The following is a 25,967-nucleotide window of genomic DNA, read 5'->3' as shown; positions in this document are numbered from 1 at the left end:
GCCAGTCACAGATGGCTCTTCCCCCCTCGATTCCTCTCCCACTTCCTGCACATTGGAGGGTGTGGCCCTCTGTCCATTCTTCCCTGGCCTGTTCTCACACTCCGGCACATCCAGCCTCTGGGTAAAGAGCTTTTTAAAAGGACACCCTGGGACCCTCTGCCAATGGCACAACTAGCAAAACTTGGGCCTGCGGTTGGGCCCTGCTATGCTCCACCGAGGATGCATAGCAGGGGACACGCTAACTGGACTTCCCAGCTGTTCCTGGGCCCGGGGCATCGTCCCCTTGTGCAGGTAAATGTCCCGAGGTCCCTGAAAGAAGCTTGGGAAGGAAACCTTGAGCCAGTGCCCTGGGGGCTTTGTCCCCTACTTTGGCTCACATGGAAGAGATGGGGCACACAGGCAAGTGGTCCTCATCGCCAAAGACCAGAATAGCCCATTTTCTACTCTCCTATGCAGATATATCGTAAAAAATTTGAACCATGTCCTACAAGAAGTCAATTAAATTCACGAAGAAAAACAGCAGCTAACGTTTATTGGGAAGTACTTTGGGCCACGCCCTGTTCTAAAAGTACGATGCGCATTAACTCAATACATTCTCACCACAGCCTCGTGAGGGAAGATCTGGGATCGTGTCCATTCTGTGGATGGGCAAACCGAGGCACAGCAAGGCTAGTCACTTGCCCAAGGTCACAGGGAAGTACCAACGCTGATATTCAAAGCTCCATTCAACATGTCTTACAGAGACATGGCAAGTAAGTCCTGAGAACCGGGAACAAGGCAAGGGGAAGATTCAAACTAGGCCCAACCGAGGAAAGAGAATGCCCACGGGCAGGCCACTACCCTGCACACATTTTATGCGGCGGGGTAGCACCTTTGGCTCCACCGCCTGGCAGCCCCAGGAGACCACCCCATGGAGAAATGCACAAGGTGTGGCCAGCTCCTCCCGGTGCACCCGAGTGGCTTCCGAGGGTCAAGGGCAAGCTCTTGCCGGCCGCCTAACCTCCATGGGCGAGTTTGGGGTTCATTCCAACCTGCCGTGTTCACTCCTGGGGCGGAGGAGAGCAGGCAGCAGGGAATTGAAATTGGGCCATGTCTGGGCCCCGAGGTGAACAGCACATGTACACTCCACTTCTCTGTAGCTGAAAGGCAGCCTCTGTGAGCCACAGATCAGTGCGTTCTCTGGGGCTTTTCCCTACCTTTTTTCCATGTGGAGTATTCTCGTCTAACAAAAAAGGTCAAAGTATTCAAGTGGCCAAAATAAAGGCAAGGCTGGAAAAGGCACCACAAGAAACTTCAAGGGAAGCAAGGTTATTACAATCATCACCATTACTATTAATGGAGCGAATATTAATCGTTGAACGTCTTTTAGGAGCCTTATTTCCAAGTGCAGATCTTAATGCATGCTTGGCAGTTTGAGTATCTGAACAGGAGGTGGAGGTGTAGTTTTCATGGGTAAGAAAACAGAGGCCCAGAGAGTTTAAGTAACTGGTCCAAGCAGGGGGCAGAGCAGCTGATAACCAAACAGCTTGCAGCCCCGTGGGTCTGTAGCCTGGAACCCCAATAACTAGGCACCTTCATTAGAACTGAGGGCAGGTCCCAAGGTGAGAAGATACAAAGTGAACTAAACTTAAAACCGCTTTGTAGGACCCCCTGCGCTGCTGTGGGTGTATAAACGGGTAAAACCACTTTGGAAAACCATCTGGCAAGGGCTCCACTCCTGACCTGTGTGGGCAGCAAAAGAAGAGTTCAAGAGTGTTCATGGGGCTTCCCTGGTGGCGCAGTGGTTGAGAGTCCGCCTGCCGATGCAGGGGATACAGGTTCGTGGCCCGGTCCGGGAAGATCCCACGTGCCGCGGAGCAGCTGGGCCCGTGAGCCATGGCCGCTGAGCCTGCGCGTCCGGAGCCTGTGCTCCGCAACGGGAGAGGCCACAACAGTGAGAGGCCCACGTACCGCAAAAAAAAAAAAGAGTGTTCATGGAAGGCTTCTTCATAAAATTGGAAACAACCCCAGTGTCCATCAACAGGAACGTGGACACAGAGATGGTAGAATGTTTCCCCAGTGGAATAATCCAGCCAACAATGTTGCCGGGTCTCACAAGCTAGTGGCTGACAGAGGGAAGCCAGACACAAAAGGGCACGGCTCTGCGACTTATTTCTACAAGAAGGCAAACTGAACCTCTGGGGTTTAGAAAGCAGGGTCATGGCCACCTCTGTGGAGAAGGCAGAAGATTACATGTCAGGGTGCTCCCGGGGTGCTAACAAGATTCCATGTCATGCATGGTCTGGGTGGTGATTACCTGGGTGGTCCACCTGGTGAAATGCAGAATACACTATTGATTTCTAAGTGTGCCTATATTTCAATATTTAAATATATAGAAACATTCAAATTTATTCAGTGTATTTCAATAAATGATTTTCAAGTATGAAGAATGGGAAAGCAGATTGAAAAACAAACTGGTTTGTGCTCTTCCTACATGTATACACACACACACACCACACACACACACACACACACACACACACACACACACACACACACACCGGCTGCCATCCTTACAAGCCACTGGCAGAGGCTCTGGCCAATCACTGAGACCTCATGCTTCTCCCTAAGACATTTCCAGAAAGGGATGGAGGATCTCCTTTGAGTCCCAGGCCTCATCCCTGCCCCTGGGTGTGCTTGTCCGTGGCTGAGTCTCGAGGCTGCCGGCGTAGGCTCACTACCCCAGAGCCCATGGTGAGATGGCCTGATGACCTGAGAACCCCCAGCTCTTCCGAGAACGCGTCACCTGAGGCACCCGGCAGGAGTGCCCTCCGGGTCCCAGTTCCCCAGTGCCTCTCTGGCCTGCCTGCCCCCCACCCCGCCCCATCCCGGCACTGCACGAACGCTGGTACCTGCTCCACGCAGGCGCCCTGGGCGGTAGAAAGTGGAGCCGCCCTTCAGTTCTAGGCAGGGGAGGGGATCAGAATTCCTTGTGAACTCATCACATTTTGGCTCTTCCAGTTAGGTTTCCAATAACCACACTAGTGGACAGAGGCACAAGGCAACCTTTTAAATTGTGCCTCCCCTGCCCCGCCCCCAGCATTCCCGCCGCGGGGCTCACAGTCTAGTGCCTGGGAGTGCCTGAAGCGAGGTGAGCCCTTTGTTTTCCGCCTCTGCCTCCCTAGTGTCCATTTTCCACATGCAGCCAGCGAGCTCTTCAGAAGGCAAATCGAATCGCGCTGCCCTGCTGCCAGAAACCCACCGACACTGGCCCAGCCTCTAACCTCACAGCCTCTGCCGCTCCCCAAACACCCTTCCCTCCGATGCTCCCCGAAGCCCCACTCCCTCAGAGCCGGCCTCGCTGTGCACTCGGTCTCAGGGCCAACAGCACCTCCACCCGCCCACACTCCGGCTCCTGACCTTGTGTGCTTTCCCTCCTGGCTTTTTTTTTTTTTTGCGGTACGCGGGCCTCTCACGGTTGTGGCCTCTCCCGTTGCGGAGCACAGGCTCCGGACGCGCAGGCTCAGCGGCCATGGCTCACGGGCCCAGCTGCTCCGCGGCATGTGTGATCTTTCCGGGCTGGGGCACGAACCCGTGTCCCCTGCATCGGCAGGCGGACTCTCAACCACTGCGCCACCAGGGAAGCCCTCCCTCGTGGCTTTTTATCACCACGTGAAATAAGCTGGTTTATTACCTCACATGCTAACGTCTGCCTCGTTTCCCCAAAAAAACACCCCACAAGAGCAAGGACTTCTGACTCGCTCACCAGCGTACCCCCTTAGTCCCAGAGGGGTGCCTGGCACAGAAAAGACAACCAGTTGATGCCTTTGGGTGAGAGGGAGGGAGGCTGGTGGAGGAGGGATGGAGAGGAGGGCTCACAGTTCACAGGATCGGGCTACTGCTAGGAGCTGAGGGTATCTGCCAGGTACGACCCGGGGCTTGAGAACAAGAAACTGGTTACAGAGGAGACAAGGGGACAGAGAGAAAAACAGTGAGTGTGCGTGCAAAGCATGCATTTCTCAAGAGTGCGCCTGAGTTGGGGCGGGCAGAGGAACACGAGGAGAGGAGTGAGGGTATATTTTGCCCTGAAATATCACTTATTTTGTTAGCTCAAAAAGAGACTTTTGGGGCTTCCCTGGTGGCACAGGGAAGAGAGTCTGCCTGCCAATGCAGGGGACACGGGTTCGTGCCCTGGTCTGGGAAGATCCCACATGCCGCGGAGCGGCTGGGCCTGTGAGCCATGGCCGCTGAGCCTGCGCGTCCAGAGCCTGTGCTCCGCAACGGGAGAGGCCACAACAGTGAGAGGCCCCCGTACCGCAAAAAAAAAGAGACTTTTGGAAAACGTCTCAAGTCTTTGGAGTGGAGAACACAGAAGCTGCATTTTGGAGTTCCAGGAAAAAAGGGGGCCAAGACAGATGGCAGCGTCTGTGTGCAGGAATGCAGCTGGGGAGGAAGAGAGGTGGAGCCAGGTAGGATGCCCAGACCAGACAATGGATCGATCTGATCATTAGCAAAGGGTCGGGGAAAGATAACCAGACACTGGGGCTTCCCGGGATCACAGGTGAGCAGCGTGGTCCACTTCTAAGATGACGTGTTTGCATTCAGACCCATATCCTCTGGTGACTCTTCTCTTTGCAGCTGCAGAACCTCCCTTTGACCCTCAAAGCACTTAAGCCCAGCTCTCACAAAGCTTCCAAGCAAAGTCCAGTTTGCCAAAAATCCCAAAAGGCAAATGAATGGCAGGTGAGAAATAGTCCCCACCTGGGAAGCACGTCCCGCTGGAGCTTGGGCAGCCAGAGCTGTATTTTGTGGGGAGACCTCCTTTGGGGAATTGACGAAAGGGATGGAAAACGACCTAGGATGCCTTCCAAACAGACTAGAGAAATGACCCAGGGATTTCCAGTTTACCTGTCAGAAATGCCAAAGAGCTGAGAAGTCTGCATCCCACATTCACAAAGCCAGCAGTGGAGTCTGAGAATGTTTCGTGAGTGCACAGGCCAGACGGCGTCTGTGAGACGGATCTGAAACCCCAGCAGCTAGGAGACAATGCTGCACCCCTCTTCCTGGCGGCTACAGCGGTGGTGCAGTTCGGGGCTCACTGCTGGCCATCAGGCCACATGAGCACCTCCCCAGCAGAGGGACCTGGGCTGGGCAGAGCCTTGGGGACAATTCCAGTCAAGCACGGAACATCTAACCAGCAGCCACATTGCCGCCTTTTGGGGACCACATGAGTGGAGATTATTCCCCTGCCCTGTCATGCTCTGGGCCCAGGAACGTGAAGCCCCCAAACTGAGAAGACTGCATACAGCACGTGGGACGGGGCGGTGCTTGTTCTGAATTCTGAGATTCCTTCATGTTATTTCTCCCGCACATCAGGGGAGACGGGTCCCGGGCCTGCCACGCTGTATAACTCCAAGGGCCCCCGTTCACAGAGGGTACAATCAAATACAATGTGAACAGCGCCCCCTGGAGTTGTGAGGGTGATCAAGTAATTCTGGCAAGTGCTACCTCCCCCTCGTTTCAGAGATGGATAATGTCCACTAGCTTAGTAAAGGCTCTGAGAAGTCCTATAGTAAACAAGGTTTTTAAAAACTTGGTTTTATCAAGTATTTTTTGCTTTCTCAGCCACAGAACCCGCATTTCAGAGAATACCTCCTAAAATCCCAGGGAACTGGGCTTATGGAGAATGTACTTAAGAAAAGGCTCCACCAGTAGAAGCAATTTCACTATCTTGGTTCTCAGAGACAGCCTTAGAGCTGACTCGTGTTACTGACCCTCTGGGAGATCGCCCTCACCACGACCTTGAACCTGCCTGTGTTCAGAAAGACACTTAGGAGGCCCCAAAGGGTCTCCATTCTCCGCTGCTTTCTCCGTAACACAAACTTCTGTCTGGGGCTACCACAGATACTTAAAGGTTACTCATGACCATGTGAGGCCCACTTGGAATCTGATGCACCACGGAGAACCAGGGATGGACTCCCACTCTCCACCCGAGATGCTCACCACTGGTCTACTATGTGGGATGATGGACAGGGTGAGCGGGAGGGACTGGCACATTTCTCACTCTAGACACTAAACCAGCGCCGGACAGAGTCCACGGGGGAGAGTGCCAGTCCCTGCTCTGCCATCATTTATTTATGAAGCACCTCTGCCCTGCTCCAGCCCCTGAGCGCACACGTGGAGAGAGGTTCCAGTTACAGCCCCATTCCATTTACCCTCTCACTCGGGTAAGGCATTCTGCATTAGTTGAACTTTCTACATGATAACCCCCTTTCAGGTAAGCACCAAAACTTTATCTTCACCATTTTGGGTGTAAATTGTTCAAAAGTGGATGACACCTTGGTCTCTCTTTTAAAATGGAGCACAGCGCCCCGAACTCAACCTGTGTTTGATTATTCAGGACAGATCAATTATTAACTCAGCAATACCTTGAGGTCAGCCCTGTAAGGCACGCAGGGCAGTCTGACCCTATACTAAGTGGCTCTAAGCATCTTTGCTGGATGCATTTGGGGGAAGTTTTTGAAAGACTGTTTTACTAGAGAGAGGACATGGAAACTACAAGAAGTCACTGAACCCCCAGATAACCCGGATCGTCAAAACTTTGCATAAAGGAAAAGTCAATGGTCTCCGAGTGAGCACCAAAGGATTCCTGCCGCTGGAGTGTCTGATAACCAGCACCTGGTCTTTGTGATAACTACTGTGACTATTCTGAAGCTTTCTGCCTTACTTCCTGCTTCTTGGCTGGGTTCCTGAGAGGACATTTTCCTAAATAATTGAGGTTTCAGGGTATATCAGATGCTACTGCCGGTAGAGTGGGAGGCCGGAGCTGTGGATGGCCGCCAGCGGTATAGGCTTTCCTTCTCCCATTCAGAAATTCAAACCACCTGTCTTCCTTCTTCTGGCGCCCCCAGGGGAAGGCTGCTCTGCCTCACCCGCACCTGGCTGACCCCAGGTGAGTCCTGCCAACACAATTGGCCCTTCCTCCCTGCGATCACAGACCAATGTCACACACATGGCCACTCCAACAAGACTACCGTCCAGCTGGGCCCCCGCCAACAGACTCAGGCGCCTACAGACACACGAAGCTGCCTCTGCCTGTTTTCATTGGTCCAGCCACCCCATCAGCTGGGCTCACCACAACGGAAGCCCGCTGCTTCCCTCCCATCAATGCGCGGCTCTGTTCCACTGGCACAGGGCAGAGATATGCCCGCAGCCTGCCCGCAAGCCTCCATTCATGCTCCCTTCCGAGAGAGCCACTTTTCAACGAGATTTCTCCTTCCCCCGGCCCCATCCCCCTCCCCCAAACACACAAAAGAGGGCTATAAAGTGGGATTTTTTTTTTCTTTCCGGGAATAAAAGGTTAGCTTTCCTTCCTTTCTGTTTCCTTATCCTTGGTCTAAATGTGGCAAGTGGAAAGAGTGGAAGCAGTTAAACTGACCCAGTTCGTGACCCGGGGGACACCCCTAGGGCCGGAAGTGCCCTCCTTTGCTCTTTCTGTTGCAATGGTTGTAGGGGAGCAACGAAAACTCCTACCACCCAGCCCAGAACTCCTGCTTGGAGGTGATTCTCGCACAGAGTTGGGTGAGGCCTTAAAGGTTATCTTATTCAACTCCCTCAGATTAAGGAGGGGGACACTGAGGCCCAAACAGGTGAAGGAAGATACCCAGGCCGTGCAGTAAACTTGCTGGGGAGACGCTTCGGGGCACCGAACTCACGGGCCGTGAGAAAAACAAGCATCTTACCGTCATCCAGGTAGGTCTGGTCCAAGTTCTGCTCCTGTTTAATGGTCACGCCCGCGGGTAATACTTCCTTTTGGTCACTGACCGGAGGTCCGTTTTTGGCGGCTCTTTGGCTTGTGGCATTCTGCTGCTGAATGACCGTCGGGTAGGAGCCCGGGCTCAGCCTCTGACCTTGACTGACAGGGGGTGGGCCGGGCCTGGTGGTGCCGGGCGCGAAGTTCTCGCAGTACACGATGTGCTGGAACTCCTGGTGACTTCCGCAGCGCAGCTGCTGGTTGGTGGGTGAGTAGTGGATCACCGGTGAGGCCTGCTGGTTGGCTGGACTGGAGTGGAGCAGGGCCGAGCTCTGGCCCTGGGAGCCAGCGTGCACTAGCACGGAGCGGTGGGCATCCGCGAGGGACAGGGGGGCGGCCATGAGGGCCGGCTGCTGGTAGCCCAGCAGGCTGGGGCTCAGGCTCTTGCTCCGCTGGTAGAGGACGGCCGCTGGGTTCTGCTGCTGGTAGCGGGTGTCGGGGGATGAGAGCCCTGAGCGGAATTGCTGGCAGGGAGCCATGGTGGCCACGAGGCAGGAGGGGGACTCGGCCACCATTGGGTGCTGTGGGTAGTAAGGCTGGCTCCCCAGGCCCCCGTGGGCAGGGCTGCAGATCAAGGTGGGGTCGTATTCATCAGTGGGCTCCGTCTTGATGGCTGGGACTGAGAGAAGAGAAAAGCACACGGGGTGCACCATTCTTAGTGCCACAGGGGTGCACAGAGGATTAGAAGACAGCGGTTAGGAACACGGCCTTAGGAGTCCACAAGGGTGGGATCAAAGATCTAGGCTCTGTCACTTATTAGCCTTGGGCAAGAGGCTCCCTGTGCAATTGTCTTAGGTTAGAAATTTTACCCTGGGTGATGATCTTGAACTATAGGTCTTTCTGACAGTGGAAAAGTGGCTGGTGGGTCTGTGTCAGCCCTTGTGCAGCCTTTTTGCCCAGGCGGAGAGCTCGGGGAAGAATGCTTGATGTAAAATTATGCCTCCGCCGCCTCCTCCTGCTCTGGCAGCTCCAGCCCCCTCCCCTGCTTGCTGTCCTTCATCATACTCACCACGAGCTGAAGTATCTGTGCACTTTACGTGCTCACTTATTATCCGAAACCCCCCACTAGAATGTCAGCTCCTCAAAGGGAGGATTTTTTTTTCAGTGCTGGATCCCCAGCACCTAAAACCGTACCTGGCACTTAGTCGGCACTCAGATATTTTCTGGACAAAGGAATGACCAAACGGTGACTGTCGGCCTCCTTAGTTTTGTAGTACTTTGGGGGAATGAGGCCTGCTGGCTTGGGCCTCAGTTTCCCCATCTGTTAGCTGGCAGGAACAATCATACCTACCCATGGGGTTGTGGGCAAGATTAAATGAGATATGTATGCACAGTGACTGCATACAGTAAGTGCTCAATGCTTGCTGTTGTTGCTACTATCACTATTACTGCTGTGAGTGTTGGTGAGGTCACCGTTCCTCTCTCCCCACCCAGGACAGTCACCAGAATTCGACTTCTCCGACATCCTTTACCGAAGCGTCACCAGGCCCAGGAACTGAGGAATCAGTTTTCTTTCCACTGGAGTAAATGAATTGGTGACAGGACCATAATAAAATTGTGGGGGGAGCTCCCAAATGCTGGGGCCTGGAGGGGGCAAAGGAGTTTCAGCATCTACAGCAAAAACGCAGCTTTGACTCCAACTTCTCAGGAAGCCACTCAAAGACCGTCTCCAGGTACCTGGGCCTCGAGTTCTCACTCGAGCCAAGTTCAGGCAGGTGAGTGCTGATGCCCAGACCCAGAGAGGCCTCATCGCCACGCAGGAGGGGCGACAGCACGTGACACGTAATTGAAAACCTCTATGTTACAAAGGATCGTTGAAGTGCGGTCTAGAGCCCTCCCAGAGATTCTCCCCCAGTTCTGGGTCCCATTAGGCCTTTGCCATGGCATGGTACACCAGTCATGGGACAATGGAACACTCATCGTGCCACACAAACCTGTGGACGCACGCATCCCACCCAAGCCAGGCCCTCACTTTTGTGCTGCCGGCAGCCCAGAGGCTCCATGTGAAACTGTCACAGGTTGGAAGTTACACCCTGGCTGACATTCTCAGATTGCAGACTTCCTGGAAAGGCTGCTGGCAGGCCTGTCTCAGCCTTGGGAAGTTTGTAGCCTCTTTCTGCAGCCCTAACCACAACCAAACATATCAGTAATATCAGTATTACTTATGATCTGAATCCCCTTCCATCAGTATTATCTTTCATCTGCATCCCCTGTTAGAACATCGGCTCCAGGAGGGCAGGGATTTTTGTTGTGTTCACTCTTGCGTCTCCAAGCTAAAACAGTGCCTGACACTCAGATATTTTCTGGACAAATGAATGAATGCAAAATGGCTCTCGTCGTCCTTCTCAGGACTGTAGTGCTTTGTGAGAATGAGGCCTCCTGGCCTGGTTATCCGCCCGGCAACTCCATTTGGCCACCAGGTGACCACCTGATGTGGGGTCCCTAAGATTCCACATTTTAGGGCATATTCACCTTCTACCCCTATTGTGATCAAATCTAAACCAGGGATAGGAGTCATCAGCTTTGCCACCTTCTGGTGAACAAGTCTACATGTGCCCCATTATTATTCTGCCCTCGCAAGAAAATATTAATAACAATAGTTAATATTGTTGATGTGCACCGTCCTGAGCACTTTATGCGCATTTGATTTATATAACTCTTATAAGGAAGGTGCCATTTGACAGATGAGCAAACTGAGGCTCAGAGAGGTTGAGTCACCTGCCCTAGGTCACCCAGCAGATCACGTGCATCCTCACCCAGAGGCCGATGCTGCCTCTCCGCACACAGGGGGCCTTCGGAGAGAACTTCTTACCTGGATGGTAGGTAAAGTGCTGAGGCTGACTTCGTTTTCTTTTCCCGTTAATGACGTAGAAGTTCACCTTCACTGATGTCCGAATGTGCTTGTTCCGATACTCAGGGATCTCAACGAAAAGCATGTTCTGAAAGAAAGGAGTTGTCAATAATTTAACTGTAACCACATCTAAGTTGCCATCCAAGGTCCTAAGCACAGTGAACCAGCCCATCTAGAAGGACTCGTGGGGGGGGGGGGGATAAATTGGGAGTATGGGATTAACAGATGCACACTACCACATATTCAGTATAAAACAGATAAACAACAAGGAATTACTGTATAGCCCAAGGAACTATATTCAATATCTTGTAATAACCTATAACGGAAAAGAATTTTTAAAAGAAGAATATTGATATATACATATACACAACCGAGTCACTTTGTTGTACAATGGAAACACACATAATATTTTAAATCAATTATACTTCAATAAAAATAAAGAAATAAATAAAAGTAAAAGGACTCGTGACAGGTTCCGTACATTTACAGGCAAAATTCTAATTAAGGGGAAGTTGACTTTTCAGCTGCAGCGAAGAAAGACTTACCACTTACTCTATCAAGGTATATGAAGATGTCACTGCTACAAATCAAAAGGGCGTGGTGCTCAATAAACGTGTAATTCATTCATCAATTCAATACCCACTGAGTGCCTTTTAGGTCCAAAGCACTGGGACTTTGATGAAGGAAGGGGAAAGAAGAGGGAAAGAGAGCACGAGGGAGGTGGGGGAGGGGAGGACAGGGCATCCGGTCGTCGCGTCCGCGTGCTTACAGGCTGGCTCTTGTCTTTATCCACCGTGGCCTCCATCTCCCAAATCTGCTGCCCATCTGGAAAAATTTTAAAATGACAGACTTTGAAGGAACTACTAGCAACTGAGAATTTAAGACAAAAACTCACCAACTTACATACATCTTGGCTTACGTGTTAGACGATTTCAGTAAAGTACACCTGTGCGTTTGCATTATGGATGCATATATGTACATATATGTATTTTTGTTTCTATAAATGCATATTTGTTTTTGCAAAGAGAAGGCACCTTGACAACAGAAAACTGGGCGACAATACAAGATAAGGGAAAAAATAGAAGTTGCCCATTGTCCCAATACCGCTACCTTTTTTCTCTATATTTGAATGTCTACATATCTTTCTTTCTTTTAAAAAAAAAACCAAGTATTGTTATACGCTTTACTTGCTAATACGCTTTGTTCAACCAAAGACTATTTCCAAAACACTCTGCATATGCCAAGACTGTCACAGGGGCCCCATTACAGATCCCTGGCTGTCCCAGACATGACTTCTTCATTGTCTGAGAACACAGGTGGCTCACATATTCTGTCCTAAGAGGCTTAAACAATGTCCTGGCTCGTGAGGCCTTGGAGTGAGTGGAAACACAGGCACCCACCCTTCACCTTTCAGTCAACAGAGAGCCTGGCTCTCATGTGACTCATTACAACAGGCGCTGAGAGGTTTGCTCAGGGGTAAACCCTCCTCCCCTGGAGCAGGGCACTGGTTCCCCAGTTCGGGGCCAACAAGTTGGGCCAAACAAAACTCTGCATTTGCAAATAATAGATTTTTTTTGCTGACCACCTACATCGGCCAGTGGCAGTTTTCGGCTGAAACAAATCATTTCCACAAGTGTTTCCAGGGTGTTTTGTGGAACACTCACTCTGAAGAATATTAAATGGGTTTATGACAAAGGGAAGCAAGTTCTACCAGCTAGTAAGAATTTGGAGAAGGCGGAGTCAGAGTCAAGTGGGTTTCTTTACTGCAGGATTTCTCAGAGCCTTTAATCTGCTCAGGTGCAGCATTAACTCTCCAAGGTGGGCTGCCTATGCATCATGTCCTGACACTTAGCCAAAGCGTCCCGCCTCTTTGTAAGCACTATTAGCAGCCTCTGCGACAGGTTAGATTTGAACCCATATAGTCTCGGCTCTTAAGCGTCACCCAAAGAAATCGGGTTTCTAAGCATTATTTGAACTTGTATAGGACATATTTCCCCAAATAATAACTAATAAAAGATCTTGTGATTGCTACCAGAGCTAATGCAATCTAGATGATCTGAAGAAAGAACAAGCGCTGAGCCAGTTGGAGCCTTCCCCAACAAGTCAGTCTGCAAGTCTTGGCCTTACAGTTCTACTCACTGCAATCCCTGAAATGACTAAGGAAGACACAGCTTTACGTCCAAAGGGAAGAGGAAAACATGGTTAGTGTACCGACTCTCGCTATGGTGTGAGATCCCTGAGGGAGGGACCAAGTTATAGCTGTCACGGTCTCCCCAACACCCAACATACTGTAGGTGCCGAGGAAACATCTCACGTCTGAGCATACAAAAGTGTCAGCAGCTCCAAAGGCTGCTCATGGGGCCAGGATGAAGCCAGGAGCTGACACCAGCCACTGCTCAGAAGGAAGCAAGAAAGGATAGATGGATAGATGTCAAGGAATTTGAAGTTCAGTCATCAAGATAGGGTATTTCCAGTGTGTAAAGCCCGGGACAGAACTCTTCAGAGAAAACCCTCATTTCTTTATCAAAGACAGGTCAAAGGTCATCCAACAGAGACGGTACGAGCTAGGCACGGGTCCTCATCAAAAAACCACGTCTCGGGCTTCCCTGGTGGCGCAGTGGTTGAGAGCCCGCCTGCCGATGCAGGGGACACGGGTTCGTGCCCCAGTCCAGGAAGATCCCACATGCTGCGGAGTGGCTGGGCCCGTGAGCCATGGCCACTGAGGCTGTGTGTCCGGAGCCTGTGCTCCGCAACGGGAGAGGCCACAACAGTGAGAGGCCCGCGTACTGCAAAAAACAAACAAACAAAAAAAACCCACGTCTCTATTCACTAACTGCAGTGCAAGCTCTAAGTCAGAAGATCAAGTAATAAATTAATTGAGGAAATGAACAGCATGTCGACGTCTGGTGTGTCACCCTCCCCCTAGCCTCGCAGGGGCTGAACTGAGTTCTGCCACTGATGGTACCATGGCTCTTTGGGTTTGGTTCATTACCATGTATGCGCGTCACTCACTTAGAAAAGAAAGGCCCATTTTCATGTCTCAAAATTGGGAGGAGAGAGCGAGGAGTACCCAGAAACGTGACTGGCAAGTATTGAGCTGGGTCCATAAAGCTGCCACCCACCTCTCTTCCTTGACTCACGCCAATAAGCGGGAGATGAAGCATAGAAAATACAAAATGACGGTGCGATGAAAAGGGTGTCACCGTGAGGAGAGTCCTCAAAGTCCCTTCCCCTGGTCTAAGGACCCGAGAGAAATGGAAAGGAGCCCTTCTCCCCAAATTTCACACTTGTCTCCATCTCCAGTGAGCGTACATAATACACAAAACGCCACCCAGCAACAGCCATAGAATTCTAGGGTACAGGTGCTAGACAGCAGCCTTAAAAATGAGCCAGCCGAACACCATCAGATAGGGAAACTGAGGCCCAGAGAAGGAAGGGGGGTTGTCCAAAGACATGCGATAGACAGTTATTAAACCAACAACTGGCACAGACCAATAACAAAGGGAATGCTTTCAAGGAAAGAAGCTGAAGGTTACTAAGCAGAGAGAAGATGCCAGCTTCCTGGGAGGCTGGAGAAAGGTCCTACATAGGGACGATCTTTTTATGTCGCATCCACCGCATAGGTTCACGCACATCTTCTCAAACCTTTCCCTGCTTCCCCTGTGCCTCCAGAAATACCATCTAAAATCCCACGGCGGCCTTGAAGGCCCTGCCCCACCTTGCTCCTGCCTCCGTTCCAGCCTCTTGGGGCACCATTCTCACCCCTCCTACTACTTTTTTTAAAAGCCAACTGGCCTCACCCCAGAGCTCTGGCTTGTTTTGTGGCCTATAGTGTGGCTTAGCGGCTTTTTAATTAGCTGCTGCCATTTCAAAATGAGATTTCACCAGAAAATGACGTTTTTGCTCCTGAAAAAAAAAAAAAGAAAATTCAGATGGTCTGGCTGCTCTGGGCACCCCCGACAGGAACTGGACCACGGCGGCCTCTCCGGATGGTGCTGCAGGTGCCACCTCACCACAGCCCCCTGCCCTGGCCCGCACATCTCCCATCTACCTTCCAGGCCCTACCTTAGTGGACCTTTGAGAGACAGGTACCTCTCCCCACACCGTGACGAGGGGAACTTGTCAGGGCTCTGCAGAAAGGCCCTCCACTGGGATGTGCCCGAGGTTTTCTCAGGACTGTACGACATTTTGGCCAGAAGAAGCCATCGCCCAATATCATCTCAGGCAGCGTCCCACTCTGCTCCTGTATACCGCCACCCCCCCCCCAAAAAAAAAAAACAAAGAAAGACCCCCGGCCCTTTCCTATCTGTCAGGACAGGAAAACTCGCTTCCCTTCCTCCTGGACCACAGGCCCCTTGCTCCAAGGACCTGACCTTCTCTTTGCTTCAAAACCAGAACCACGTGCCCAGGAGGCCCTTGGCCACCACAAAGCCCATCAAGGGCCCCGGTGTGTCGACACGGGGCTCCCAGCGTGGGCCGCAGAGGGTCATCCCTCCACCCGCTCAGTGAGAAGCCCTCCCACCGCCATCCCCCGAGCCCCAGCCTGGCAGCCAGGCAGCCACACCCCAAGCTCCAGATGTCTGCCCAGGAAAGCAGCCTGTGGGGTTTCGGAGGAAATGCCTACTCACCCAGCGTCCTCCAGCGACACGTGTACTGGAGCCCCCAGCGTTCTCGGGCGTGTTCCGTTGCCGGAACAGACTTCCCCTCTGTGGGTCACCAGAGTGCTCTCCATTTTATCCTACATACCCCAAACTCCGGAGCGGACAGACCCAGCTTTGAATCCCTCCTTGTGTTGCCCCCAATTAGCTGTGTGAGCTGGGATAAGATACTCTACCTCTCTTTGTCTCTTATCCAAAATACGGGGATAATCAGAGCACCTACACATCACAGGTTCATTCCAAGAGAAGGGACCCAGACAGAGTATAAACATTCAACAGACATTGGCAAGCATTAGCAGCAGGGCTAGCAGCAACAGATGATATAAATATTGGCTCCTTTATCATTTTTTTGCATTTGTTCCACGATTGAAAAAAAACACAAGCATTTTTCAATCAGAAAATAATAAAAAACATTCTCTGATTGCAGTTATAAATACATTTGCCTGCAGGCATGGGCTGGAGGGAATTTACAAAAGGACAATGTCTGTTACAGGAGACAGGTGGCATGGTGCCTGAGTTTCTTTCCTTTCAAAAATGGGTGTTTACACCATTATCTCAACTTTTTAAAAGCCCCAAGGGCAGCTTCAGGCATCTAGCCTGGCTGTGCCTCTCCCGGCCCTGCACTCCCTTCTGAACAAACCAGCCCTCAACGGGAAGTGACAGCTGCCGTTGCGTCCTTGATGCTACATAGCATATGGTAGACACACCAAGGGGGCTGGTCTCTAAGGGGAGCATGCGGCTTACAAAACACCTCAAGGCCATTCCTGGGCTCTTCTTCCATCCCCCCACCCCACATGAAATCCCAACTCATAGGTCCTGGGTTTCACCAAGAGAACATACTAATCCCATCCTCTGAATGGACCTTCCAGGAGGCAGTGGAATTCACAGTAAATGCTGGCAGGACTCTCTCAGCCTGATGTCACTCTGACTGGGTTCAAGTCCCATCACTGCCATGTACTTGCTGTGTGACCCTTGAATGGTATCTTAACCTCTGTGCCTCAATTTCCTCATAGGCCAGACAATAAACTTAATTTCTTGACTTCAAAGAGCTGTGGTAAGAATTCAAATAGAAATTGTATGTAAAATCCTTAGCAAAATGCCCAGCCCACAGTGAGCACTGTTATCACTATTATTATTTTAGAATTTGGTATCTTAGGTCCAACTTTAAGGAGAAAGAATTGGCTGGCCATCTCGACCCCAGTATTCTGGTGGGTATCACAGCTTCTCGTTTCAGTTCTTTGCACTACACTTCTCATTGCAAATAAATAAAATGGCCATAGAAAGTATTCATTGATAGGGACAGACTGAATCGATCATGGGCCATCCATACTTGGTATGGTATAGAAATATCTTCAAATAAGGACGGTCATGTTTTCTGACCTAGAAATGCATCCCTGCTATATTAAAAAGCAGAATTTTTTTTCTTATTTCTTTTTTTTTTGGCTGCGTTGGGTCTCCGTTGCTGCACGCGGGCTTTCTCTAGTTGCAGTGAGCAGGGGCTGCTCTTTGTTGCAGTGCGTGGGCTTCTCATTGCAGTGGCTTCTCCTGTTGTGGAGCACAGGCTCTAGGCATGCAGGCTTCAGTAGTTGAGGCACGTGGGCTCAGTAGTTGTGGCACACTGGCCCTAGGGCACGCGGGCTTCAGTAGTAGTGGCGCACGGACTTAGTTGCTCCGTGGCATGTGGGATCTTCCCGGACCAGGGACTGAACCCATGTTCCCTGCACTGGCAGGCAGATTCTTAACGCTTGGGAAGATTCTTAATCAGGGAAGTCCTAAAAGCAGAATTTTTTAAGTGCAGCAGACTAGTACATGAGGCATGACATCACTTTGTGAGTCTATAAACATCTCTGCTCATGCTTAAGGAACCTGTGCCCCAAGCTGCCTGGATAGTCACAACCCCACGCCTGGGACTGGATGGATGGGGTGAGACCTTCACATCTTCCTTCACATGATTTAAGAAACATGGTAGAATTATGGGTGATTTTAATTGATGTGCATTTTTAAAATAAAGTTTTTCTCTTAAGAAAAAAGTACATTGCAACTGCCTGTTGATTTGTCTGTCTGCCAGGAGCCCCCTGGGGCCACGATCTTAGAGGGAGGCTGGGCATGGACCCCCAGTGTGGATTAAGCTCCTACGGCACAGCAGGCCCCCTGCAGGCTGCTGGGGCCTTGACACAAGCCACACATGCCCTCTTGCCCTCAATGGCCCCCAGACAAGGAGGCAGGGCCCTGGGTCCCACCGGAGCTCAAAAGAGAAATGGATTCAAGGTTCCTCACCTCTGCTGGGATGGGGACACTGCCTCCTTCCTCAGCTTCTGACCCCCGACTCAGCTCCGGATACACTGGCCTCCTCTATCCCTCCAACAACCATGCCTGCCCTTCTTCATACCTCACCAGGACCAGTTCCTCCCCATCCTTCAGGTCTGGCTCAGGGAGGTCCCCCCATCCTCTGTCAGTTTCTTCTCCTACCTTCCACTCTCTGACATCATTTTATCAGCCCACTGGTTTTCCATCTCTCTCTCCTGCTAGGCTGGGGGCTCCCGGAGAGCAGGGCCACATGGCGGTCTTGCTCTTGGCTTTCTCCCCAGCACTACGTGTCTGGCCCTTAATAGATGCTCAATAAACAATGGTGGGGCTTCCCTGGTGGCACAGTGGTTGAGAGTCCGCCTGCAGATGCAAGGGACGCGGGTTCGTGCCCCGGTCCAGGAAGATCCCACATGCCGCAGAGCGGCTGGGCCCGTGAGCCATGGCCGCTGAGCCCGCGTGTCCAGAGCCTGTGCTCCGCAACGGGAGAGGCCACAGCAGTGAGAGGCCCGCGTACCGCAAAAAAAAAAAAAAAAAAAACAATGGTGGACTAAATGAACAAACTGACCTCATATTCCCAAGTGCTCAGCCCACAGCCAGAGCTCAGGAAGTGTCTGACTACTGGCCTCTCCAGCAAAAAGACCCCACAAAGAGAAATCACCGAACCCTTGTAGAAGAGTCCTTTCTGTGAACGGACTGAGGAGGAATGAGCCTGGAGTACAGATGCAGACAAGGAATGAAACTCAACCAGAGCCGCTCAGCCCGAGTTCGAGATGACCCACCTCCGGATCCTACCCCAGGTCTGGGACTTGGAAAACCTGCCCAGGACAGAAGAGGCTCAAGAAGACCAAGTCTGTTTCTCCTGCTCTGGCTGAGATGAAATAAAGGACTTCGGTCTTTCAAGCAGATGTTCGGGCAAACTTCCCCTGTCCTAAATTAACATGGGCTGGCAGCCAGCACAAAACAGGCTCTTCCAAGTCTTTACTCAGAGGCGAAGAGAAAAGAGCCAATTTCTTTGCGCAAAGAGGTTGGGTCTAGAGAAGACTTAGCGAGACTCTGCAAGAGAAAAAAAATGGGGTGGGAGGAAGCGCATGGCCCAAGTAACACCACAGCCTTTGTTTTAACTTGGCCGCAGTGCCGGGGGAACAATGCCTCAATGGCCAGTGCGTCTGTGGACGGAGGGCCCCTGTACTTGGGTTTGCTGAGTGGATTCTCTTTGCAGGCAGCTCTTGAACCCTACGATGGAGCAAAGCAGCAGGAAGCAGCAGGGCTGGCGCTGGATCCGGGCTACAGCCTTAGCAGTCAGCCTCGTGTCAGCAACGGGCTCGTGTCAGCACTCACAGCAGAAACGCGCACGCTTTCAGGAAGAGGAAAGCAATCCGTCCTCACTGGGGCCGTGAGCGTGCCACCGGGCTCGAGGCAAACGGAGAGGAAATCAAAGTGTCTGCTTGGGTTAGGAAACTGTGTGTGACGCTTCCCAGGCCTGGCCCTGCTTTTTCAAATTAGCTAGATGAAGATGGTTGAAGTCATTTCAGTCTGCTCTTTACGACTGCTAACTAGCAGGAAAACGCATGCTCCCTGGATGCACGGGCTTAACGAGCCCAGCAGATGGGGGGACTGGGAGTGGCCCCTTAGTTAGGATTTCCCCCACCCGAAATGGTACCACTGCCCCTGTGTATTTCCTGAGAGCTGGAGAGGAGTGCCTTGATTCCCACACCTCCCACTCTCCTCCTGCCCCGCCACTTCCTGGTGGGCTTACCTGCCCTGTCCCACAACTGCAGCCGCTGCTCAGTCACCTCCCAGCTTCCACTTGTCCCTGCACCCAACCCCCAAAGACCATTCTCCATCCAGATTGCCAGAGCAACCTTAAAAATGTAAATGAGGGCTTCCCTGGTGGCGCAGTGGCTGAGTCCACCTGCCGATGCAGGGGACACAGGTTCATGTCCCGGTCTGGGAAGATCCCACATGCCGCAGAGCGGCTGGGCCTGTGAGCCATGGCCGCTGAGCCTGTGCGTCCGGAGCCTGTGCTCCGCAACGGGAGAGGCCACGACAGTGAGAGGCCCGCGTACCGCCAAAAAAAAAAAAAAAAAAAAAAGGTAAAAATGTAAATGAGATCATGACACCCCCATGCTTAAAAGCCTCCAAGAGCTACTCGCTTTTGGAATGAAATCCAAACTCCTCGCCACGCCTACATGGCCCAGAATGACCTGACCCCCCCTCCCTGGCGACCTCTCCAGGCTTGACTGGTGTCACACTCCCGCTCACTCTCACCCTGCACCAGCCACCTGGGTCTGCTTTCAGTTCCCCAAACACCCCAAGCTCATCCCCATGCTGAGATCCTGGCACGGGGCAGTTCCTTCTGCCCTGGACACTCTTCTGACCATCCACATGGCTCCCTCTTTCCTGCCTTTAGGGCTCTGCTCAAAGCCACCTCTTCAGGGAAGCCCTCCCTGACTGCACTGTCCATGGTTGCCAGATTTAATAAATAAAAATACAGACCGTTCAGTTAAATTTGAATTTCAGAAAATGATGAATACTCTTTTAACTACCAGTTTGTCCCAAGCTCTGTGCCACTGCACAGGACATACTCATACTAAAGAAATGCACTGCTTGAGATTCGAAATTAACTTAGCATCCTATATTTTTCTCTTAACTTCCAGCCCCTTTGCTCTTGCTCCTAGGACTGGTTTCCCTGTCTTCACAGCACTCGCCCTGTCTCAAAGTGACCTGCTTATAAACAAGTTTGAGACTGTCCACCCGCTGAGAGCAGGGATCTCGTATGTCATGTGCCCCCAGTGCCTGGCATAGAACCTGCACACAGTAGGGGTTTAATAAACATCTGGGGAGCAACTAAGGCAGTCCGGGGGGCTGAGTGAGCAGAGGAGTGAGGCTAAAAGAGCAACAACAGGTCATTTACATAGAGGCCGGATTTCAGCTCATCTTTCATGCCTCCAGGGGCACCTCTTCTCAGCGATGGGCTGTCATCTCTAGATGTCCCACGCCAGCTCACACAGTCACCCTGGGAACTGGGAAGTGGGAGTTTGGGAACCCGCCTTCCTCTGATGTGCCCTGTCACCTCAAGGAAGTCTGCCAATCTCCCTCAGTGAGTTGGCTTCCCATCTGTAAGATGGGGCCAGGGGGCGGGCCATTAGTCATGTTGCCTCCACTGTATTGGGTGTGACAGCAGGAGTCTGAAGGGTCAAGGCTGAGAGGAGGGGAGAGACGCACCCGTGCCAGGAAGGATTCTTCTCCCAGACAAGAAACCAACACAGGCCTGCCTTCCCCACTCCCTGTTAAGTAAACTGAGCTCCCAGAGGACACATGGAAGGTCAGCTGACATTTTCTGGGCACCTCCTCTGGCCCGACACTTTCAGATCCTTGATCTCCTTTTATTGCTGAAATACCACCAACACCATTTTAGAGATGGGGAAACTAAGTCCCAAAGCACATAATATGAGGCCTATCCAGGCTTCAAGCCAAATCTGCTGGGTGATCCAAAATCCAGCCTGCCGACCCCTTAAATACACACAATTTTTACTTAAAAAAAAAAAGTATGCAACCACAACTGTAGGGGAAAAAAAAATAACACAAGAGGGTGTCAGGCCATTCATCAATAAAAGATATCATGATTTTCTCGATGGAGGTGGAAATTCCAGCCTGCTAATTGCAAATTACAGAACGTCTGTGGGCGCCAAGAACAATTTCTGATGGTGGCAACACTAGGACCCGAGTTAATTAGAAAACATTTCTCTGTGTCCTCTTTTTCAGGCATTTAAACAGAAGGATCCTTTCACTCCAAAGTCTGTTCTCGCATGCAAGAGGACTGAAGTTTGGGCAAATACTCAGCCCTCTGAAAATAAGACCATTTTCTCTACCTCCAGTGGGGCTCCCGAGTGGCGATCTGGCCTCTTTGGAGGAAAGCTCTGTGTCCCAGCCAGCTGTGTGTAAGGGGTGGGCTCCAGCTCCGGGGGCCAGTGACACCGTGGACGTGAGTCACCGAGGGCAAAGGTCTACAGAGCCTTAGTCATGGGCAAGCCCAGCTTGGAGTCTGACCTCTCCCAGTGGGAAGACCAAAGCAGAGGGACTCCCAGACCAGGTCAATTTTTTCAGAAGACACCAGACCGGGTGAAGCCCAACCCACGGAGAAAAACAGGTGGGAAGAGGAGGTGTCTTCTCTAAGCGAGTTCCAATGTTTCCAGGGCACTAATTCATGGAAAAGTACTTAATTTAGCAAAAAATTTTTATTTTAAGCATATGCATTTGTATTTATTAAACAAAGCTCAAAATACAACCTTTGGGAACCTCCAAGTCATAAAGTGACTCACGTTAGGATATGATGACTCAGTGGGAAAGAGGGAATTCCACCACCCACGCCTCCTTTCTAAAAAATCAATTTGCCCTCTCAACAGGTGATAGGAGCCTCTGCCATCAGAGTGGTCCAGAAAGTTGTCCAACAAAACAAAACACAAGCTCTCTTCAAACAATTTAAGTTTCAAAGCTAAGTAATCCGACGCGGGCAGGTTTCCAACCTAAGCCCCCGCGGGACACAGAGAGCCAGGGAGCTACTTGGCTGGGGCCGGGGGCCTGAATTAAGAAAGATTTACCAGCTGAAAAATTCCAAAACCCTGTGTCATGTGGAGGAACCTTCCAAAACATTGGATCCCACCCAGGCGCAGCGAGTCGCTCAAAGCCATGGCAACCCGGTTTCCGCTGCCACATCACTTTTATTTTTGTGTCCTTAGATTTTTTCCTGTTTTGCAATGTTTTGCTGGGACCCCCGACTCCGCCTGAGGCCCGGGTGGCCGGGCGCCAGGGTTACCAGCTGAAGTCAGGAACAGCCTGGACTTCCCGGCGTGACCTTCGCCTAGAAGGTTACACATTTTTTAAATTTCACAGAATATATAAAGGCTTTTCAGCAATGACTGAAAATGGTAAATAGGAAAGACGCCGATCGTTCTGCTGGGTTCCTCTTTGTCCTCTTGGATGTGCCTAGAGAGATTCCTTGGGGATTGATGATAAATGTTGCCTGGGATGCCAGCTCTGTTACCTGCTGTGAGCTGACCTGGGGCCCATGGCGTGACCTCTGTGAGCCTCAGTTGTCTCATCTGTAAAATGGGGGTAATGCACCTGCCTCTCGGGGCCAGTATGACTATTAAAGGAGAGGACACATTCATTCAACAACATGTATAAGCACCTACTAAGTGCCAGGGGCTGTTCTAGATGCTGCACATACAGCAGCAAACACCACATCCCCGTCCTCAAGGAACTCTGACGTGGGAGACATCAGAGACAAGATGATTCCAGTAGAGCTAACTACTACTGGGAAAACAGGGCAGGGCAATGGGACAGAGAGGGACAGGGCTGTGGCAGAGGTTGAACAACTTCAGAGCAGTTGGTCAAGGAGGGGCTCCTTAAGAAAGTCGCCCTGAGCTGAGACTTGTAGGAGAAGGAGGCCACAACCCGTGAGGAAACAGCAAAAGCAAAGGTCCTGTGACAGAAAGGAGTGTGGGGTGTTTGAGGACAGAACGAAGACGGTGTGGCTACGGCCAAAGGAGCAAGAGGGTGAGTCAAAAAAGCTGAAATCAGAGAGACGGGCAAGGGCCAGCACATACGGTCTCCTGGAAGTCATGCAAATGATTAAAAATGGTAATAAAAACAATATAATAATCATTACTATTACTGCTGCTATAAATAAGATGCCATTTTCCAAAACACCGAGCTTTTCTAACTTAAGAAACACCACGCTACCCCTCTCCTACTGTGTTTCCATCGTCCTCCAATTTGTCATCCTGCTGGAGTGGAACTGCCAATTCCATCTCAGTCGACGGCTATAAAAAGAACTTTGGAGCTGGTGGTGCCGATGACCCAACAGGGGGGCTAAGATTAGCCCAGGAGGCTGTCCACCTTTCCTTAATGTGAGAACCAGCTGGGGTTCCCCTTCCTTGGAAAACTTCAACTGTTCCACTCCGCCCCACCTCGCAGCGGCCCTGCTGGCCAAACTGTCCATGGAGATGGGAACGGGGCTGCGTTTTGGAAAAAAGAAGTTGAGCAACAGGGATTCCCCCTGCAGAAGGCAGTCCTGGGCTGGGAGGCAAGTTCTTGGGGTCAAAAGAGCAGGGCTGGCTCCCTGCAAACACAAGACAACTCCCCACTCTGTCTGTCAGAGCCACCCGGAGCCAGACGTCCCACGAGAGAAGCCCACCACTTCTCTGAGGGCCCAGGGACACCTCAGACACCCTGGCTTGTCTGTTGGCATCGATCCAGGGACCGTATTCACCCCAGGTTCTCATACATTAGGCATGCCACGGTCCTAAATGGACCTACCTGGCCTCGGTGACTTGCTGCAGAATTCAAGAGTCCAGCTCACCACAAAATGGTTCAAGTCAGTGGCTCAGAGCAGCTAAAGGATCTTCAGACAAATTAACCTGGTTCTGAACTTCTTCAAAGTAGAAAAGCTAAAGGATTAAGGATACGGATTGTAGAGCCAGGCTTCCTCGGGGCCAAGCCAGCACTGCCATTTACCAACTGCGGGATCTTCGATAAGTTACTTAACCTCTCTGCGTTCAGTTTCTCATCAGAAAATAGCTATCTTGTAGGGCTGCCACGAGGAATCAGATTGTTACTACATATAAAGTGCTTAGAACAAGGCCTGGCACATAGTTCATTATTACTTATTCTTGTTTTTCAATGTCTCTTGGTTCCATGAGATAAAATCGTACCCATCCTTGTCCTTCCACAGCCAAGATATGATGATGATGATGAGAATAATAATAAAAGCTGACATTTAATGAGCATCTGTAAGGTGCTAAGCTCTATGCAAAGAGCCTAAACTGTATCATCTCATTTAATCTTGTCTCTCAAGTGAAGTAAATCATCTGTATTTTACAAAAGAGGAAATATTGGCTCAGAGAGGTGACATGACTTACCCAGGATGACAAAGCTACCAAACACAGATCATGGGTTCAAACCCAGGCCGTCTGACCTCAGAGCTATGCTGGTAACCAGTGCAGCTTACAGCCTCCCAAAGTCTGCCTGCCAGGCCCGCACTGGGGCAGTGTGTGTCCAATAAACGATGTCTATGGCCTAAGCAATGAGAATACTGGAGAAACCGTAAAAATAACAACGAACACTCCCCAAGCACGCCCGACGTGCTGAGTGCCCGCTGCTTGCTTATGCGTTTAACTCTGGGAGGGCAAGACCGTCATTCACTCGCTCACTGGAATCTGAGGTCCAGGGAAACTGAACAACAGAACGACGCTGTATAATCTGCAGGTGGGTCCGCTAACTTCTCCAGGCTTAGCCACCTGCCTCCCGCAGGTGTCCGGTTCGATGAGACAAGATGCGGAACGCAGCAGGCAAAAGGCCCGCCCACAGACAGGCTTCAATCAGAGAAAACTATTATCATTCCTCTTCTTATTAACATGCAATTTTTCAAAGTTGAAACAGACTCTGGGTTTTCCTCCCTTCAAGAGGTAAACTGAAATTTCTTCTGAAACCAAGAGAAGGAAAGCTAGAGAGTAAATGCCTTCCATCCAGCCAGCCAGCCAGCAAATACCTACTGGAGGCCCTTGAGTAGACCTCACAAGCTCTCTAGACAGTTTAAAGCTGTCTGGCTCCTAATTCCACAAGGAACTTGGTAGCACCTGGCCTCCAGGCCATCCCTGCACACTTCCAGCAGCCCCTCAAAGAGACTGCCAACCTGGACACAGAGAACAAGATGTCTGTATATTACTAGCATTTCCCCTCTGCCGATAAGGTGCCTTGAAGCCACACACTTCTTGTGAAAGTCAGCAGACGGCCAGCAGGATGATTTCCTGGTCCTGGAGATCCATCAGGTAATGTTTACTTGGCCATTTACATTTCATGCCACTCTCCTGCTCAAGAACCCACCATGACTCCCTATTACCTTACTCACGTGCAGACTAAACCAAAGCCATGTCTCTACCTGGCATCAGGAGACCTCTCTGCTCTGGGCTTCGCCTGCTCATCAAAGCACGTCCTGGCGATAACCAGCCTCTACTCCAGCCACACAGGTTTGCTCTCTGTCTCATGAGAGCCTAGTACCTTCTTGCCACGAGACTGCTGTTCCACCGCCTGACAAAGTCTCCTCCAAAATGTATCAAGACACTTAAAAGTGTGCATGCCCCTTGAACGCACTACACCACATGGAGGCCTCAACCCTAGGAAATAACAGTAACAAACAGCGTTAGCTAATACATATCAAGCACTTGGCCCTCCGAATCCACAGGTTCCACATCCATGGATTCAACCAACCACAGATAAAAATATCCCCCCCAAAAATTCCAGAAAGTTCCAAAAAGCAAAACTCGAATTTGCCATTCACTGGCAACTATTTACATAG

The 25,967-nt window shown here is 51.1% G+C and overlaps 1 protein-coding gene across 6 annotated transcripts in view; it reads right to left on the bottom strand.

Moving 5' to 3' along the window:
• NFATC2 (nuclear factor of activated T cells 2) overlaps positions 1–25,967 on the bottom strand; it is a 158,363-nt gene that overhangs the window by 37,154 nt on the left and 95,242 nt on the right. For all 6 annotated transcript variants that reach the window (XM_027086982.1, XM_027086981.1, XM_027086985.1 and 3 more), the window contains exons 7-9: positions 11,413–11,468; positions 10,605–10,731; positions 7,722–8,411 (exon numbers count right to left, since the gene is read on the bottom strand). In XM_027086982.1, coding sequence (XP_026942783.1) covers positions 7,722–8,411; positions 10,605–10,731; positions 11,413–11,468 — 873 coding nt within the window. The remainder of the gene's footprint in view (positions 1–7,721; positions 8,412–10,604; positions 10,732–11,412; positions 11,469–25,967) is intronic.

The sequence above is a fragment of the Aethalodelphis obliquidens genome, unplaced genomic scaffold, assembly GCF_003676395.1.
Source record: "Aethalodelphis obliquidens isolate GAN/ISIS:26980383/991018 unplaced genomic scaffold, ASM367639v1 scaffold57, whole genome shotgun sequence".
Taxonomy (NCBI): Eukaryota; Metazoa; Chordata; class Mammalia; order Artiodactyla; family Delphinidae; genus Aethalodelphis; species Aethalodelphis obliquidens.
This window is presented reverse-complemented; position numbering and strand designations above follow the sequence as displayed.